We start from the raw sequence: 19973 nt of genomic DNA, 5'->3' as shown, positions 1-19973 counted from the left end.
ACAAGTAAGACCACCTCATCTGTTTCATATTTAGATCTCAGCATAAACATTCAGTGAGACAAAACACAAGTCTCTTCACAAGACTATGACAAGAGGGATGGCTTTAGCTTTCCCTTTGTGTCTAGCAATAATCCAGCAGCTTCAGCCTGTTGTGTTTACATTTCACCACTATTTCTACCAAGATCTGAAAGAGTGCCCTACAGCTCTTGTTCAGAAGAGTTGCAACATTCAAGGCCTCAGTAATGTTTTCAAAAAGTTTTTAATAGACATGTGGAGAACATTACCAAATTTGATGCATCAGTGACAAAAATAATGTTGGCAATTCCCTATTTTGACTTGTACCGTATGTTCCTATGTTTTTTTTCAGGTGAACAATTGATTTGTCTTTGCATGTGTTTGTGATGGGTGCCACAGGAAGTTAGTGTAGATATTGGCAACAATTGTCAGACAAAACAGGAACTTTCACCTGAACAGTGGGTAACTGTGGAAAGTCGTTTATAGACTTCAAACTTTTGTGTACTGTACAGGACATAAATCTGGTTGACCTTGGAAAAACTGCACATAAATGCAAAAGTTTGTATACTTTTCATGAAACAGATAGCAGAAACATTGCAACATGAAATTGTAAGAGATGTCTTGGCATGTGCTCACATCTGTGTCCTAGCTGATGGAAGTGACAGAACAAGAAACTATGAAAACATAAACAAAAACAAGTCAGCGGCTACACTTTGTTCACTTGAGACATGCAGGAATGAACACAACTGAACATATTTTCTGGCCTGAAAACTATGTACATTTCTAACATGACTTAAAACTACACTCTTATATGAGGCCCAGTATTGGTCTGTGCAAGCTTTGATGGAGAAGGAAAGACAGTGTTGTTAGAAAACATCAGAACTCTGTCCCAGAGCTGCAAGTGTGGCACATAAATTGGAACTGGCAGTGCTTGATTCGGTTAAGAATTCAAACTACAGTTTGAAGATACAATGAAACATGTGTATGGTTTTTGTAATTTCCCTCTCAAAAGAAGAAGAGAATTTCAAGAAATTGCTCTGATCTTAGTAGAAGACTTGTCCCACTTCTCATCAGTGAAACAGATTTGTTGGTTGTCCTCCTACTCTACCAATTGTGGACAATCACCTTCAACATGACTGTACCAGGGACAACAGCAGATGATGCAAATCATGCAAATTGATATGAATCTCAAGTAAAACGTATCTCTACTTCAGGATGGACTTTCTGCCTATTTTATTAAGCCTGTCTGGGGCATTTAGTTGGTTGATCTTATGATGATAGAACTGCCCATGGCTACTGAAAGACCTACTGTGATGTGAACAGCCTGAAATAACATTGGCCAAATTGATCGCTAAAGACTAAGGAAAGTGACTTCCAGGAACTGCACTCACTGTCTGATGACACAGTGTCATACATCAAAGTCTACTTCAAGGACTTTACTTTGAAACCCCATTTTCAAATTCCATTTCACCTTACCTATTTCTGAATCCTGCAGATGTATGCTTTTGACCATTGTATTGAAGAGAATTGAATGTAATGCTAATTTCACCATTAATTTCTAATGAATATTGATGGATTTGCATTAAGTTCACTTAATAGGTTCTCTGATTTTATTTGCAGTTGAACACCTTTGTTGAAAAGGACATTCAAGATTTATTTGAAACCAAGGTTCGAGATTGGCATCTCCAAAACGACCCCAAGTTCAGATGGTGTGCTCATGTAAGTCTGGCAATACCTTGACCTTCCATGCACTGTGTGGGTTTGTAGCAGATGTTACATACATTTCTTTGTTCATGTATGTGTCAAAACATAATTTTCAACCTCGTTGAACTGGTATGCCATCTATTATTTAAGGTTTAGACTTAATGCAAGAAAAGATTCTTAACATGAATTCTGGACAGGAATCAGTTGATAATAAATGAATGGTTTGTTTTGTTAGGAATGGAGAAAGTTGACAACAATCCATCATGAAAAACATATTCCCGTAAAAAATGTTATTTTTTAGCTTATCCTGCATTACTCCTTAATGCGTTTACTGCTGTTTTCTGACAGAGAGACAAACTGTGTGAGTTCCAGTCACATCAAAACACATAACTGCTTTGTCACCTCCATGGACGGATACTTTGTATCCCTTGTGGAAATTAAAGCTTATTGTTTCTTCTATACTTTGCGTGTTTCTGCATTCATGGTATGCTGGTATATTGTTACATGTTTATGGTCTGTTACCTTTGGGGTCTTCCCATCCGTAATTTGTAATGTTAACGCTCGTTTTGTAGTCACAGTAATTTACGGGTGTATTGTTGTTCCCGCCATTTTTTCCTCAACATTTTTGCGATTCACCAAGTGGCCACGTACTTCCGTGTTTCGCATTTAGAATTCTTTATTTGGCTTGGGTAATACACTAAATTTATATTTTTTTGGTGTTTGCATGTTTAAAGCTTTTCTTTTTCACTACCTTTTAACGTAAATGTTTTCTCTCATAATCTAAAATGAAATAAAAAGTTTTTGAGTTACATTATGCTTCCCATTGTGTGTTTGCCACATTGTTATGTTTTTGCTTATATTCCAGACTTTATGCCTTGCCGCTCTTGCTGCCGCGGGAACAAATCTGGTCGGGGCCCGCCCCTTCTGCCTTGATTGTACGAGGCCCTGTACTTTCACAGCGCAGTGGCGATATTGCAGTCCTTCGTCACTGTGCTACTTCAACTCTTATGAGTATCCAGGACACGCCTCACTCAACATGGGCGTCAACACCCTGATATGGCTTACAACTCAGAGACTCCCTCCCTCATCTCGACCGACGTCTCTTTCTTGTCTTCTACCCCTACCTTGCCATCACCTTTATCGTTCCCTCCCCCGGTGATGCCCGTTATGTGACTGGCTTTCTGTCTCCTCTGCCATCAATGTCGACAGCAGAGGTGCGGCCGGTGATTCAAAGAAGCGACGCCAAAGGCGCTCCCGGGCCCTCCGGCACCTGCTATCCTCGGCTCTACTTCGGCATTAGCGGCGCCTTTGGCGCCCTTGTCTTCCAACGGTGCCGTCAATTGGCATCAATTGGCAATTGCTTCAATGGTACCGCCTTCTATTTCTCTCGTCGGTCTAGATCATCACGGAGCGGCAAGGTGAAGCCATGTCTTTTCCATCTTTGCCGCTCATGTAGCTGCTCTCCTGTACATCACCTGGAATCGTGAATATCGTTCAGATTCCTGGGAGGAATCTTTTCAAACCAGTAGACATTTGGTCTGATTCAACTTGCCGACTGGTTGTCTGGATGAGGTTTGGTTTTGCGACATTCTCCTTATAACCCCTGTCGTTTAAAGCACCATGTGCTAGGAGAGATGACCTGCAGGTTCACTCCTTGGATAAAGCTGAAGGAGCTCCCATGTTCAATGAAGCCGTTTCTTCAAAGCCTCCTATGATCGGATTGGCCAATACGTGCTAGGTTTCCATCAAAACATGGCTTCTGGAGGGCAGGGTCTGTATCAGAACTTGCAGATCTTCACTGTTCATGCTCATTTTGTTTGACCTCTTTGTCATAGGCTAACGGGTACCCACAAGGGGTCTCTCATATCGCGGTGGTCTTCTTCATCAACATTGCCGGCACCAACTCTCCTCTACTCTGCCTTAGCGCCAGCGTTCCTCAAAGAGGCTCTTCCACCTCGCTCCCGGTTTTTCCACGGTGTTCACGGTGCTCCCGCATTTTTTTCGCAGAACTCGGGCACAGCACTTGTTTGTCTACCACACAGTTCCTTGGGGACCTATTTGGAGCAGTGCGATATATTTCTACAGACTGGTTTGCATGCTTACACATGGTGCTACCATTCAACCAGACACCTGTCGTTGTTCATCCATGTGCAGAGGATGGAAACTTTAGACCTCCACTACCAACATGGTAGCCCCCTCGCTATAAGAACAGGAGCGCTTATACTGCATTTAAGGGATGGAAAATATCTCCTTATTTATGGACATTGCTTCGACTTCCGACTAACCGGTTTAGTCAATGCCTCAGCGATCAGTTTTGGAGCGGATTTGAACACTGTTGTTGACTTTTCAACTTTGCAGTCTTGTAGTCGACCTCATCAACCATGGCTTCCTGCTCTACCACTGCCGCTTCCACTTTGACAGTGGCTAGTGCTTCTGGGATGCCTCTTTGTGACTGGCTGTGGTCCGGAGATCAACTCCATTGGCACAGCAACAGCCTCAAGCTAAGAGCTCTTATCCTGGCCGTCACTTGCTGGCACGGCATTCTAGGTCACGCCCTGTTGATCATATCCATGGACAACATCACCATGGTTTGAAACCAGGGTACTCCTATCCCTGCTAAACCAGACCTCCTGCTTCTCCTGACTTTGTGGTCAGCCTGGATCTGTAATTTCTCGTTCAGCACTTACCAGGTTGAGAGCATGTTCTGTCACACACACTGTCCAGGCCAGACATGTTGGGTCCCTCGGGTGGTAGCTCCACTCAGACGTGTTCACCTTGATTTGCCGAAAGTTGATCTCCCCCAACATCGATCAGTTTTCCACATCCCAGAACTGCCAGCAGACATCCTACATCTCACTGGTCAGAATCTGTCAGCTATTGCAGTCAATGCCCTCAGCGTTCCCAGGGGAGGTTTATCCCCTTACGCTTTTATGCCTTCGGCTCTCCTTCCCAGGGTTCTTCAAATATTCCAGGCCCCTCGACCACTGATTTTGGATGCGCCCTGGTAGCCAAAGACGTACTGGTTTGTTGTCCTCCGAGCCCTTATTAGAGGCAACCCCCTGGACCTTCTGCTGAGTGCCCTAGGAGCCTCAGTTTGAATGGCCAAGGCTATTGCTTTAGCCCATCGTCCGTCTACACGGGGACTGTATGTCAACAAAGGGTGCTCCTTCCAGGCCCACTGCTCAAACGAACGCCAGGATCCTTTGACAGCGCCACCTCCATTTCTGACTGAGTTTCTCCTTTTTTTGTGCAGCACATGTCGGTTGAAAGGCTCTACCATCTCTAGTTACCTGGTCGCCATTAACTGTGCTTGCCTTCTTGGTCGACTGGAGAAATCTCCGAAACAGTTTTGAAGATCAGTAAGCCAAGTTCAGACCGCCTGTGTGGGATCTGTACATGGTTTTACTGGCTCTTCGAACCACTCATCTTCCTTCTATGACCTTACAAAGATGACCGTTTTTCCACTGGCTCTGACAAACCGCTGCACAGTGAGCTTCACGCTACTAAGGTGTCCGATACAACGCAGTACTCATGGCTTTGTGTGTCTTGGGCTGTGTTGGGACTTCATTGCCAAGAATCTAATATCCCAGGACTGCCTGTCAGATCATTCACCATCCCCTCTCTCATCCATTGTGGGTGCCGACGAAGAGGCAGGAGTTTTATTATGGTTTATGAGGGTTTTCCTACGACGGTCTTAAGTTTGCCGCAAGTCTAGGAAACGCTTTTTCCTGTCGGTCTCCGCTTGTCACAGTCAGAAGTCAGTCAGAATACTATTTCCTTGTGGCCCCAGGCAGTCATCTTACAAGCTTATAAAGCAGCTGGATTGGACCCCTCAAGGCTAACAATCCACATGAAATCGCATGAAGTCGCATCTACCATGGCTCTTCACAGTAACTGCTCCATCAAGTCGAAGATGTCGCCGATACCGATTCTCTGATACCCTGAGCGGGGCCTGTCGTCCTCTCGGGTGTTTATCACCCCAAACTAGAGGGCTCTACTGCTTTCGCATTCGCTCTTAGGTCAGCTCTAGTTTTGGGCTACCTACCTCATTCTATTTCTGTCACCTATTAGGGTTTTCCTTTTTGCATAGACACTCGTTTTCTGATGACAGGAATGGTCATAGATGTTGATGTCGACACCGCCGTCTCTTCGATAACACGAGCAGGGCCCGTCATCCTCTCTGATGTTTACCACCCCAGACTAGAGGGCTCTACTGCGTTTCGCAATCCCTCTTAGGTCAGTTCTAGTTTTGGGCTACCTGCCTCATTCTATTTCTGTCACCTATTCAGGTTTTTCCTTTTTGCAGTGACTCTCGTTTCCTGAAGACAGGAATGGTCGTAGATGTTGACGCCGACACCGCTGATTCTTCGATAACATGAGCAGGGCCCGTTGTCCTCTCTGATGTTTACCACCCCAGACTAGAGGCCTCTACTGCTTCAGCATTCGCTCTTAAGGCAGTTCTAGTTTTTGGCTACCCTATTCTATTTCTGTCACCTATTCGGGTTTTTCTTTTTTGCATTGACTCTCGTTTCCTGAGGACAGGAATGGTTGTAGATGTTCCAGTCATCACTTGTATGAGGAGCGGGTTCATTGGACCTTGACGAGGCTTTATTATGGAACACATCTGAAGGTATGTCCACCGTTAGTGGCGTCTGATAAAGATGCATTCAGGAGTAATGCAGGATAAGTTAAAAAAAATCGTAAAATCTAAATATTGGCAGGGAAAAAATTTCGGGAACAACACTACGCCCGTAAATTACTATGACTACAAAACAAGCGATAAACATTACAAATTACGAATGGGTAGACCCCAAAGGTAACAGACCATACACAGGCAACAATATAGCAGCATACAATGAATGCAGAAATACTGAAAGTATAGAAACAATCAAATTTAATTTCCACAAGGGATACAAAGTATCCGTGCATGGAGGTGACGAAGCAGATATGTGTTTTGATGTGACGTCATGACTTCTGGGTCACATGCTGATTGTGCGAGGGTGCTGCCTCTACTGGTTGGAACTTTTCTTCAGCAGCTGGATCTCACACAGTTTGTCTCTCTGTCAGAAAACAGCAGTAAATGCATAAAGGAGTAATGCAGGATAATTATATAAATGTACTTATTTGTTTATTTGATTATTAGATAATCACATATTCTAGTTTAAGGCCACTGGTCATAGCTCAAGGTCAGGATTGCCTGAGCAGCACTACCACATCTTAGCTAGAAGAAACCTCTTGGCATTTGTTCATTTCTTTCCAGGAACACTCTGTCAACTTTATTTAGTGCTTTTGATGACATACAAGTGTGTCATATAGGGTCAAGGTCATAAGGGGTCACATATAAAATGGCTCAAATTTCAGGTTAATTCATAAAATATATATCAAAGCATTTTGTGAAAACTTGAAAGTGTATCATTGGAAAATGATAAAACTTTACACACCTAATGTTGGGTGCTGTTGACTTTTGTGACTCACATCTTGACAAGTCTTTTCCCTAGAATTTCAACAGTTGTGACTGTGTTATAGCCACATGCTGAATGTGGATTGTTGCCATGCCTGACTATATTTCAATAATTTTATGATGTAAAGAAACAACGCATCACATGTTACAAAGCAATTGTCTATTATTGTCTAGAGGTATTTGGGAACAATAAAATGTGAGATGGGTGGGAATGAAAATGTAACAATTAATTAATTATAACAAACCAAAACTCCCATAAAATTCAGATTTTTAACTTATCCTGCATTTGTCCTTAATGCATATTACTTCATGTTCTTTGACAGAGAAAAGAGCTGTGTGAAGGTCTTTGCTTGAAAAAGTTGTTCCAACTAGCTGAGAGGCCAACCCTGTCACGCAGCTCCGACGCAACCAAAGGAAGTGACGTTACGGATCCTCACATTACTCTTGTCACTTGATGAGTGAAGACCTGTTTTTGATCTGTAGCATAAAACTTGTTCTAACCCTCACATGTTTTGCTTCTTGCGTTAATGTTCATTGTGCTTGTGTTGTGCATACGGTTTGTATCTTGTAAAACATTGTATGTTTTAACATATGCACAACTCTTTTACACCTGCTGGCGTTTCCTTCAAAAAGAAAACGATGGTAAACCCAGGTGTCTTATGGTTTCAAGAAGCCATCTTGAATATTTAAGGTGCCACGAGTTTTGAACTGGGTTAAGTTCTGTATTCTCTACGTGCCATCAGCTAGTTGGAACAACTTCTTCAAGAAAAGGCCTTCACACAACTCTTTTCTCTGTCAAGAACAAGCATAAAGGAGAAATGCAGGATAAGTATACAAATATAAAAAATATCAAGGATTTTACTAGTATCATGCTTTGGGGGATTTCTTTTCAGTGTGGCAATGGCTTTCTATATCAAGGTTGGCAGAATGGACGAGGTCAGCTTTCTATGACATGTCAGCAGTGCTTCAAGAAGACTTGTTTCCTTTGTAAAAAACAGGTATTTCATTTATTCGACTTTTATGATCTGTGGTGTATGATGACATACATGATTAGATCAACTGGTGGTAGAGCATATACAATAGAAATCCTTACTTTGTATGTGTAATCTTTGTTTTCATATGAAATAAATGTTTACTAGGAGTGCAGGACATTCATGACAGTTTCCAAAAGTAGTCCCAAAAGTATATCTATGTCCAAGTGATGGAAATGAAGATCAGTGGACATCTTTGTCATACTACTCAAGTGAAACAATATTGACAGGCTGTTTCTTCCTTAATTATTGACAGTTCAAACTCCATCCCAAAATAATACAGGGAATCCCAAATGGTTCCACACAGCTGACTTAAAAACATTTGGCTGCTGCTGTGTTTCAAAGTCGCTTGAAGCACAAGCCGGTCATCGTGACACGCTTTAAAGCCTTCTGGTTGGCTGTCCTACCTGTATATATACTTGCCAACCACACTCTGTATATAAAAATTCCAAAAATTCAATATAAGTAACCCCTAAAAGTCCCCTCTTGAGTTGCAGACACCACTTTCACCCTTTTCGGAATACACTATATGGTCCGGCCATAAGAAGTCACTTTGGGACAGGTGATGCTATTGCAAGATATTATACGTGTGGAACAATTTGACCAGTCATCGTAGGGACTTCCCGCACTACGTGTTTTTCAATTGCGAAAAGGTATTTTGACTTATAATAGTGAAATTGCCACAAATATGACGTTTGACGAGTCGAAGTATGACATTGACGATATTTGTATCAATTCTCTGGCAACTTAAGTTTGTTTCAAGGCATCAATAGCGGTAATCTGTCCGCGGTTGCTGTAAATAACGGTGAGTTGTGCGATCTACAAATCACTTCACATTTTGCCTAAATTAATGTAAACATGAAAGTTTGAATAAGATTGATAAAATATGTGACAAACATAAATCCAGATATACAGTGAACACTTTTATAACCAGATAGTATAATAAAGGGATTTAATTGCGTACTTCAGTTCTGATTTGTTGACTGGTATTTCCCGTGTTATAAGCTCGCTATGATCAGCTGATCATGTTTTTTTTAGATTGGGGGTTTTGAGGGAAACATCATATCAGTGTAGAACATAAAGGATATTTCATGTGTCGAGTGAAATATCATGTTTCTCTTATCTCGTGACGGGGGAATAGGAGATATTTACATAAGTGGCCTGGCCATGAGTGAAAATATCTCCTTTTCCACATCAGGAGATGAATCTGTCAGCCAGCCAGGCTCTAGGCTTACGCTAAAGGTTTACCCCCTTGGGCTTCAACACCTAATGCAACTTCAGCAAGATGTTCATAGTTTGGATTCCCACAAGGGTTCCTATATGCCTCTACCTGGGTCCTGCTTGGACCGCATGGGCTGTGAGACCCTATTACGTCATCCAACGTTCATCCTCCGTGGCCTAGTTATACACAAAAGATTATCGATCAGACAACAGACTAGTTATGTAACTCGAGCATGATGACAGACTTCATCCACCTAAAATAAAGAGGAAAGCATATCATACTCATGATTTACCGTTTCCAGATTCCACTCTTTTAGATGAAGACTTTCTGAAACTGGTTAAGGGTCCAAACATGAAGCTCTCTCTACCAGCCAGCTGAGTTAAGGATGTTTCCACAATAAACAAATACTCATTGAATGGATATCAGCGCCTACATCAATTGATTTGTGGCCAGCATTTGTTCACACTATTCCACCATTGCAAGCTTCACGCACCCTCTTACATTCATTTGGAGATGCGTTTTGATCACCCACAGCCTGCTCAACGCTATAGTGCATATGCAAGAGGAGCTTCTCTCTATGTAAGTTTAGACCTCCCAACTTCTGTGGATGCAATGGCAACAGCTACTATCACAAGTCTGTTTCTTCTCAAGCCAAGATGTTGATGACGCAACCTATAAAGGCCCACAAACTTATAAACAACCAAATTGGGACGATCATAGCCAAAGTCAGACAAGATACAACCAAGTGTTTTCAGGTCTCTTCTATCAACTTAGCAGTAAAGGCCCATAGCTCATCACGGTCATCGTAAATGACTTCTCCCCCTGCTCACTTCAGTCCTAGGGCCCTTTCGACTTAGTATGTCCACAGACCTGCGACTTCCGCCTTTCCTTATACAACCAACTACCAGTCACAGGATATGACTTACAGGTGCAGGTTACAGTTGGTAAGAATAACAGGAAGTGATGTCATAAGTGGAAGAATTGAGACCAGAAGTGTCATCACGACTGGATGTGAGATCATAATTGGCATAAATAATACCAGAGTGAGGTCATAGATGACCTCATTATCACTTTTAAGCGACTGGAAATGACACCTAGAAAGGAAATGAAGTCATTCTGACAAGAAGTGAAATCACACCTGGTAAGAATGGAACTGGAAGTGACATGAGAATCTAAATTAACAAGATAATGATGTCTTAGAAGATTCTAGAGACAATCATTAACAAGAATATCAGCTATATAATGGTAGTGAAGACAGACAGTTAACAGGAATTAATGCGAGCAGAATATTTATGCGAAAAATGAGAGTGACGGAAGGTCGTATTAATTCTATGCGCATTAATTTTGTACCATCAAAATAAGGAAACAATCAACAAACGATATAAATCACTTCAGTACTATTTACTAGTATTATATCAAAAACAATGATATCAGATCATTACAAGTTGATAGCACCCACTAGACAAAATAACAAAGTCACCTACACAAAGTGAAGTTGAGTAGTGGTCAATTCGCATCCTGTCAAGCAGCCCAGATTGGCGCCAGCCACAAATTATCCCATCAGTGTCCTTTACAAGCTTGTCAAGAGCAGACACGAACCAACGTGCATGAATGGGTTTCATGACACTAATCCGCAGGTCAACAGGAGTGTGAGGATTGTCACCTGATCGAAGATTAGATGTAATGTTGTTGGCATACCACTCAGTGAATTTTTCCATAATAATAATCCCCTTAATCCAGTATAATCCCCGTATATGATACACTGATCTGTTCTACTTTCTTTTCATCAAAGGGCCAAACGTATATACTAGTACGAATAGACTGTCAACTAAAACAACACTAACACAATGATAGCTGCAAGGAAACCATTCTCACGCTTGGCCATCAAACATACGGGCAATTAGCTTAAATAATATTAAAATAAGGAAGGAATCTCAAACTGAAAACACATGGACAGGGGATTAAATGTGCACAGTTATTTTATTTATCTCTGTCTACTCACAGTTCCTGCTCTAAACGTCATTTGAAACAAACAAAGTGTTTTCAGCTAAGGCTTTTATTTACGTAGGTTACATTAATTAAAATAACACAGAACATAAATCCAGCGCATAAATTTTTAGGAAAGGGTATGGGCACTCGCATTTTTAAAATGCGCATTTATGTCTGAAAATCAAGAGCTCGCATTATTTTCATGTCGCATTAAATTCCTGTTTTACAGTATTCGGTAATTTAGGCATCAAGGCCCAAAGTACAATGCAGATTGGATATTAATATTTGTCACGTGATGTACATGATTAGATACATAGTCAAGATACAGGAGTCACAACAAACAATCCATTTGTACACCAAACATAATTATTTAAAGCAAAATATATCAATGTGGGGTTTTGCTTTTGTCGCGACATCATCCATCCATTAGTTGGGAGTTACATCCAGGGATAATTCCAGGGTGGGGCCTTGTGCTTTTAGCCCCTAAATTTGAAAAAAGGCCCACATTTGCAAATACAATAAGGCATTTTAACATTGTGCTGTATGGGTGTACCTCTGGAATATTTGAAATTTTTACATAAAGGGCCCATGTCAGAAAATTCCAAGAGTGAACCCTGTACATCCCTTGAGTGAACCCTGTACATCCCTTGAGTGAACCCTGTACATCCCTTGAGTGAACCCTGTACATCCCTTGAGTGAACCCTGTACATCCCTTGAGTGAACCCTGTACATCCCTTGAGTGAACCCTGTACATCTGACAAAAGTCACAAAATGGCGACTTCATTCTCTTGAAATAGAAGTTGCGCCCAGTAAAGTTGGAATTCGGAAAACCCAATGACAAAGATAAGAAGAAACTATTATTTTACCAGGGATGATATATTCCAATATCTCGAGATTTTAATTTGTAATAATAATAACCATAAGGTAATACTTTGGTTCTGCTGATTCTCGGATATTTTGTATCCTAGGAATAGTTTTACCAATCACCGTTGAGGCTTCCTGCAGTCTTGTTACCTAAATCGAAAGTGTCATGTTGACTTATAATGGTCAAACTACAACAAATATGACTTTCAATGAGTCACTATTTGTCATTTATGATAAATGTATCCATTCTCTGTAAACTAAGATTCATTCAGATTGAAAGGTCTTCAAAATCTTCTTGTTGGACTATCCGGAATTGCTCATTTCCTGCAGTATCAGGTTAACAACCGTCTGCTAAATCATCTCGCATACTATGACCTTTTAATTGGAAGTAAGGTGGGATGCTGTTTCAGATGGCGTTTCCACATTCAGTGATCATAGTGGTGCTTGATCTAAGCAATGTAACAGCAATTGGAATATCTCCAAAAGATCCAATGACACAAGGGGGCTTGTGGTTTCCCATGAGACCTTTTTCATCCAAATTGTGCATGTTTTGGATTGTTTTGAGGTCATGCTTTTTAAAGTATAAGTTTGCTGCAGTCTCCTCTGATGTAGCGTTAGCTCTCTGACATTCAAAGGCCCTTGGCTTCTGCACTTTAAGGTCCGGCCATCTCTTTTCGTGAAACCATTGAACCAGTTCAAGGAAAGTGAGTTGTCATCTTTTGATTTCCACCTTAAGATGATGGCAATAGCGAACTTGGCAAGTTGAGGTTCTGGTCCATATTTAGTACATGAACTCTCAATCATACCACTTCAACTGTAATGAAGACTTGTGACTAGCACAGACAAGATTCTGGCAACTTTTCAAATGCTAATCCCATCCTTTACCACAGTGGAGTGAGCTTCTTGACAAGGCCTCATCAGAATGCATCCAATAGGGAACCTTTACCAGGCTGAAAGATAGTCTGAAAGAGCAAGGTAAACATGCACTCCGAAAATTAATAAATTAAAACATCAAAATCTAATAAGTAATTACCCGAATAGGTTTGCATACTTTTGAAAAAATGATGTAATTTGCTTCTAATTTAGGTCACATGTTCAATAAGCAGACGATATTTCCAGCAAATAATTAGAAGATAAACATACTGTGTTTTCAATGTAGAGCTAGGTTACCTGTAGATTGATATATAACCATGCTAAATTAAATTTGGAACCGAACGTGTAGCCAATAATTATTTAGATACGCCTACCGACAGTGATTGTAAAAGCAGTACTATTTTTAAAATATTAGCTTTCGCAGTGATGCATCAATCAAATTCAATCAGAGTGGTTTATTGTGATTTGATACCTCTGAATGACCAATCAAAATCAAGTATTTTCCAAATTCATGGTAGAATCTTGAATTTACTATGTTACACATGTTGTTGTTTTTAGATGCAGTTGCAGAAGGTGTTAGAGAAATTTATATGGTAGACTTACCCCTGGAGTCTGACATGGAGCATTTTTGTCATCAATGATTGCAGAGATGTTACCTATCAAGTCAGCAGCTTTGATGACTTCACACTTCTCTTTATTACAAGAGAATCACAATCAATATGGCTGTTTGAAAACAGGTGTTGTTTGAAAACAGGGCATATATGCTGCTGTGTATTTGGTTCAAATGCAGCTTGTAAGCATGGAAAGTACTTCATACATGCAAACTGATGAAGTTGTACTATACATCCTTTGTAGTTAGACCCAGCAAATTTTAGCCTCCCCTCATATCAGAAATGCTCCTTAACTGTTGGAGGTTTGGGGAATTATGGAATATACTCTTCTCTGTGTTTACCAGTGGGAAGATCAGCATGAAGGTCTAACCTGTGAAGAGTTCACACAGTGGAAGTTTGACAATGATCCAGAAAACCAAGCCGTTGGACTAGCCAAGGTATTGGAAGAGAGTGGGATAGGTGAGTATCACCATACATTGTTTATATGGGTTGAAATACAAGTCTGACTTAAGAATGGCCACGATATAGAGGATGCATGTCAAGCATAATCTGACTGAGCAAGAGCCTTTTCATGTTAATTACCAAATGGGAATGCTAAGTATACTCAACAACAATAGCTCCTGTGACACCAATATGTTAGTGTATTTTTCAAACAAGTAAAGTTTGGTTTTCAATAATGTAGTACAGTCGTGCCTCGTTTATACGGACACTTGCGTCACTTCACAATTCGTCCGTATAAACGAATTTCCGTATAACTGAAACCAGCTTCTTACTGGAAGTGTGTCATGGAGGTTTGAACTTTACCACATTTTGAGGTTTGAATTTTAAACAATAAATCCAAATTGTCCAGATCGCCTGTGTTCTCGTAATAGGTAATCAAGGTCTCTATACAAGCCACGAACTTGTGCTTGGGGATTACATGTACAATAAACAAGCTCGTCTCAAACGTAACTCAGTGTCACTTGGTTAATTGACTTCTCACGAGTCAAAGGATTACCACCAGCGGAAGGATTACCACCAGCGGAAGTGTATTGTCCGGATAAGTGAGACAATTTTGTGTGCATTTCAATGTTTTGCGTATGAAAATGACAGTCCGGTTCCGGAAACTGAATTTCCGTATATACGGGTAAATTTATATAGTCATTATTTCGTTTTGAATGAAAATCGTCCGGGAACTGAGGTTTCCGGATATCTGAAGTCCGTATAAACGGGGCACGACTGTACATGTATGGAATCAAGTCAACTACTACAGAAAAGCATGCATTCCATGCAAAAGTTAACTTTTATGCTAGCCCCATGCATTTCACTACCCAAGAATGGGTATAAAAACGTGCATTAACAGGATTCCATATGCATTGTTTAGCATCATGCTGACAACAACCACTCAAAAAAAAAAAAAATTACGCAATTATTCAACATTAAGAAATGCCACGCCTGTCCGAAAATGAGCCTCTGCGAGCCATTGGTATGCTTGAAGCAGGATCGAATCAACGTGATGTTGCAAGACAATTTAACATCCACAGAAACACCATTTGGTGTGTATGGCAACGTTGGGAACAGACGAATGCAATCAGAGACCATCCTCAGAGTGGCAGGCCACGCGTAACCAATAATCGACAAGACAACTGGATTCGAACAACACACCTACAAAATCGATTCCAGCCAGCAACAGTGACTGGAAGAAGCATCCGTGGCCTTCGACGAATATCTTCACAAACTGTACGTCGTGGCCTCATATGTGCCTCAGAAGACCCCCCAGACGTCCCATTTAGACAGGAAATCACCGTCAAGCTCGTCCACATTGGTTCAGATAGCGTCTTCGCTGGACGGCCATTCAGTGGGGACAAGTTCTATTTACTGACGAGTCTCGTTTTCATCTCAGCCACAGCGATGGAACGGATTCAACTGTACCGACCTTGAGGTGAATGTTCCATCAATCATTGTGTCATGGAAGAAGATCGGTTCGGGGGCTGCAGCGTTATGGTATGGGATGGGATTACAGCAAGACAGAGGACAGAGGAGTCTTTTATCTGTTGCAAACCGAAATTTGTTTCAGATTTGGTAAAAAACATGACTTTGCATTAAATCTCATTCAATGTCACAGGATCTTTTGTTGTTCAGTACAGATATCATTGGAAAGATAACAACTATGAAAAGTGGGACACATAACCCATTAATCCACAGACAAGTCAGGCTCACATCTTCAACATTTCTAGATACTGATAATTCGGCCTACCAAAATCTCTTATAGGCAAAAGCCAGCGATGGCTACCAGGTTTGTCATAAAGTCAAGAAAATATGATCACATAAATAAAGCGACTAAACCTTTTTAGAAACCCTTTCGATTGTCGATTATACAATTCCAACTATATAATGAGCATGTGTTTATGAATCACTATCAAATAGTAATGGTACTAGGTGTTCGCGAAAAGGTGAGTGTAACATGTCCCATGGGTGGCACCCATCACAAACACATGCAAAGGCAAGTCAATTGTTCACGTGAAAAAACATGGGAACATATGGTACAAGTCAAATAGGGAATTTTGTTACATCAAATTTGGAAACGTCTTCAACAAAACATTTTCAAAGCTTTACTGAGGCCTTGAATGTTGTAACCTTGATCAAACAACTTCTGAGCAAAAGTTGTATGATGCTCTATGAAATCTTGGTTGAAAGAGCATGCTCGATTGTATCTCAAATTTTGCGAAATGTAAACACCAAAGGCTGGAACTGCTGGAATATTGCTCGACATGAAGGGAAAGTTGACTATTGGAAAGTTGAAGTCATCCCCCTTGTCATACAGTCTTGTGGAGACTGTTTCGTCACTCTGAATCTTTATGCATGGATCTAAATATGAAACAGATGAGGCGGTCTCACTGGTCTCCTATATTTCTAGTTCAGGTAGGAAAATCAATGGAAAGGAATTGTCTATTTTATTGTTATGGGAACGATATCAGATCATCGATATACTGTAAATCGTGAAATTAATGCGTCTACAAAAGAATGCGACCGCTGGTCCCTAGCCAAAAATGCGACTCAATATGAATGCGACACCCCCGCCTCTCAAGCATCAGTGGATGTATATCTAAAGAAATGTCCTCTGTCAGGTTTACAGGAGAATCCTCACTTGAAAGCTGTGACAATTCACAGGATGTAATTAGAGTTTGAATGACATTTGTTACAAATTCTGCTCAATAAACAGTGATGTTGAATACATAGTTGTTTCTTTTCAGCATATGTCTAAGTTGGTATTTCTGCTATCTAAAATGTCTTATTGTTGATATAAATGCGATGTTTTTTGCATTAAATTCAAGATTTACAGTACCTAAAGCTTAAGTTAAACTTCTTGACCAAATTACCTTGTTTTGACTTTGCCAATCTGAACAGAAATGCCGATTCATATGCATAAAGAAACAGATCCCCAAGAAGGGGAGCACAAGCCTTGTTTTAAAAGATCTTCACTGGGTCAATGTTGTTATAAGGAAATGGTTCCTGATTCTTGTATTCCTTTTGAAGTAAGACAATGACTAACACCGGCATCTTTAAGAACGTATCAACGATCACCAGCCTGTCCACAGGAACATATCCTTGAGCACTAGCCAATCTTCAGGAACGTATCCACGATCACCAGTCTATCTTCAGGGCCGTATCAAGCAGCACCAGCCTATCTTCAGGAATGTATGCACGAGCACCAGCCTATCTTCAAGGCCATATCCAGGAGCACCAGCCTACCTTCAGGTGCACCAGCCTATCTTAAGGAACGCACTAGGAGCACCAGCCTACCTTCAAAAAAGTATCCAGGAGCACCAGCCTACCTTCAAAAAAGTATCCAGGAGCACCAGCCTACCTTCAAAAAAGTATCAAGGAGCACCAGCCTATCTTAAGGAACATACTAGGAGCACCAGCCTACCTTCAGAAACGTATCAAGAAGCACCAGCCTATCTTCAGGAGCACCAGCCTATCATCAGAGCCGTATACAGGAGCACCAGCCTATCTTCAGGAGCACCAGCCTATCTTAAGGAACGTATCCAGGAGCACCAGCCTGTCTTCAGGGCCGTATCAAGCAGCACCAGCCTATCTTCAGGAATGTATGCACGAGCACCAGCCTATCTTCAAGGCCATATCCAGGAGCACCAGCCTACCTTCAGGAGCACCAGCCTATCTTAAGGAACGTACAAGGAGCACCAGCCTACCTTCAAAAAAATATCCAGGAGCACCAGCCTACCTTCAAAAGAGTATCAAGTAGCACCAGCCTACCTTCAAAAAAGTATCAAGGAGCACCAGCCTATCTTAAGGAACGTACTAGGAGCACCAGCCTACCTTCAGAAACGTATCAAGAAGCACCAGCCTATCTTCAGGAGCACCAGCCTATCATCAGAGCCGTATACAGGAGCACCAGCCTATCTTCAGGAGCACCAGCCTATCTTAAGGAACGTATCCAGGAGCACCAGCCTGTCTTCAGGAACGTATCCAGGAGCACCAGCCTATCTTCAGGAACATATCCAGGAGCACCAGCCTGTCTTCAGGAACGTATCCAGGAGCACCAGCCTATCTTCAGGAACGTATCCAGGAGCACCAGCCTATCATCAGAGCCGTATCCAGGAGCACCAGCCTATCTTCAGGAGCACCAGCCTATCTTAAGGAACATATCCAGGAGCACCAGCCTGTCTTAAGGAACGTATCCAGGAGCACCAGCCTGTCTTCAGGAACGTATCCAGGAGCACCAGCCTGTCTTAAGGAACGTATTCAGGAGCACTAGCCTATCTTCAGAAACGTATCCAGGAGCACCAGCCTGTCTTCAGAAACGTATCCAGGAGCACCAGCCTACCTTCAGGAGCACCAGCCTATTATCAGAGCCGTATCCAGGGCACCAGCCTACCTTCAGGAACGTATCTAGGAGCACCAGCCTATATTCAGAGCCGTATCCAGGGCACTAGCCAACCTTCAGGAACGTATCCAGGAACACAAGCCTATCCTCAGGAAGAAGCATATCATTGGAAAGGACATGTCCTAATGATGATTATCTTACTGAGTTAATTGTGTCCACTAGCCTGTATCAAAGTCGTAGATTTCACCCTTGCCTACTTTCTTGGCTCGATCATGATGCTCGATCAAAATACCAAGAAAGAAGCAAGCCATTCTCACTGACCAATGACTACTGAAACTATCATTTCTATGTCATTTAAAGATTCCTAATATTAAGAAAATCCTTATCATCACAATCGTGATGGGTACACTATCATAAGGCACTGAAGTTTAGTGCAAAAGTAAGATCTCTTAATTGATCAAATTCCTTGTAAATAATTTTCATCCTTAGGGTGAAATTTACACTGCTAAATATGTTACAAATATTGTGGTACAATCAGTGAAATGTGTTTGTCGACAATGTTTTCTGGTTACCCACCATGGCTCTAATGGCAATAAATATTTCTTAGAACATTAGAGACACTGAACAGTAATTAACTGTAAACTTTGAGATTTATTGTCATGTTCAGGGTCAAATGGGTTCAAACACATGTTTCATGTTTCATTTGACAGTAGAAAGTGGTATTTCTGTACATTAGTTAAAAGACAGTATTTGTAAAACAAGCTAAACATTCAAGATTATAAGATGGCATATGGAAGTTTTGGTGAATGATAATAATGCTTGAATAAACACCCTTATCCTCGCAATTCAAACAGCGGCATTCAGCTTTGTTATAAGCGACTGGAGCGTGTACTTGCTGGAAGATATATCAACCTAAACATCTACGTCTTAGCTCATGCAAATCAAGGGCAGATGAGTTGGTTTCTGATAGAGCATACATCATATGTTAATGATAATCATATTTAATATGTTCTCTTTCAGACTGCCCAAGCTGTAAGATGCGCTACTCACTTGCGAAAGGAGGATGCATGCATTTCAAATGCCCTGAATGTGCTCATGAGTTTTGTAGCGGCTGCTCTCAACCCTTCTACAAACAAGGAGTAAGTGACCACCCATAACATGTAAATTCATGTTTTACATAATTCCTGCATATATCCTCCCAATTTACATAACTGCAATAAATCCTGTAATACTCACATTATGTCAATCTTTCCTCTTCAACGTCAACTATCCATAATCAGTTGTACTGCCTCACTTCATTCCTGCTACAATGAAAATGTTTGTCCAGCACACTATAGTAGTTTGTCACACTGTAGTTAATCTATACTTTCAGTTT

The 19973-nt window shown here is 41.2% G+C and overlaps 1 protein-coding gene across 2 annotated transcripts in view; it reads left to right on the top strand.

Moving 5' to 3' along the window:
• LOC139454195 (E3 ubiquitin-protein ligase RNF31-like) overlaps window positions 1-19973 on the top strand; it is a 247916-nt gene that overhangs the window by 171620 nt on the left and 56323 nt on the right. The window contains exons 16-19 of one of the 2 annotated variants that reach the window (XM_071235762.1): window positions 1636-1734; window positions 8074-8178; window positions 14115-14229; window positions 19619-19737. In XM_071235762.1, coding sequence (XP_071091863.1) covers window positions 1636-1734; window positions 8074-8178; window positions 14115-14229; window positions 19619-19737 — 438 coding nt within the window. The remainder of the gene's footprint in view (window positions 1-1635; window positions 1735-8073; window positions 8179-14114; window positions 14230-19618; window positions 19738-19973) is intronic. The other variant, XM_071235763.1, reaches the window with a different exon arrangement.

This window comes from Haliotis cracherodii, unplaced genomic scaffold (assembly GCF_022045235.1).
Source record: "Haliotis cracherodii isolate W230 unplaced genomic scaffold, xgHalCrac1.p SCAF_10, whole genome shotgun sequence".
NCBI lineage: Eukaryota > Metazoa > Mollusca > Gastropoda > Lepetellida > Haliotidae > Haliotis > Haliotis cracherodii.
The sequence above is the reverse complement of the archived record's forward strand: the minus strand, read 5'-3'. Positions and strand labels throughout refer to the sequence as shown.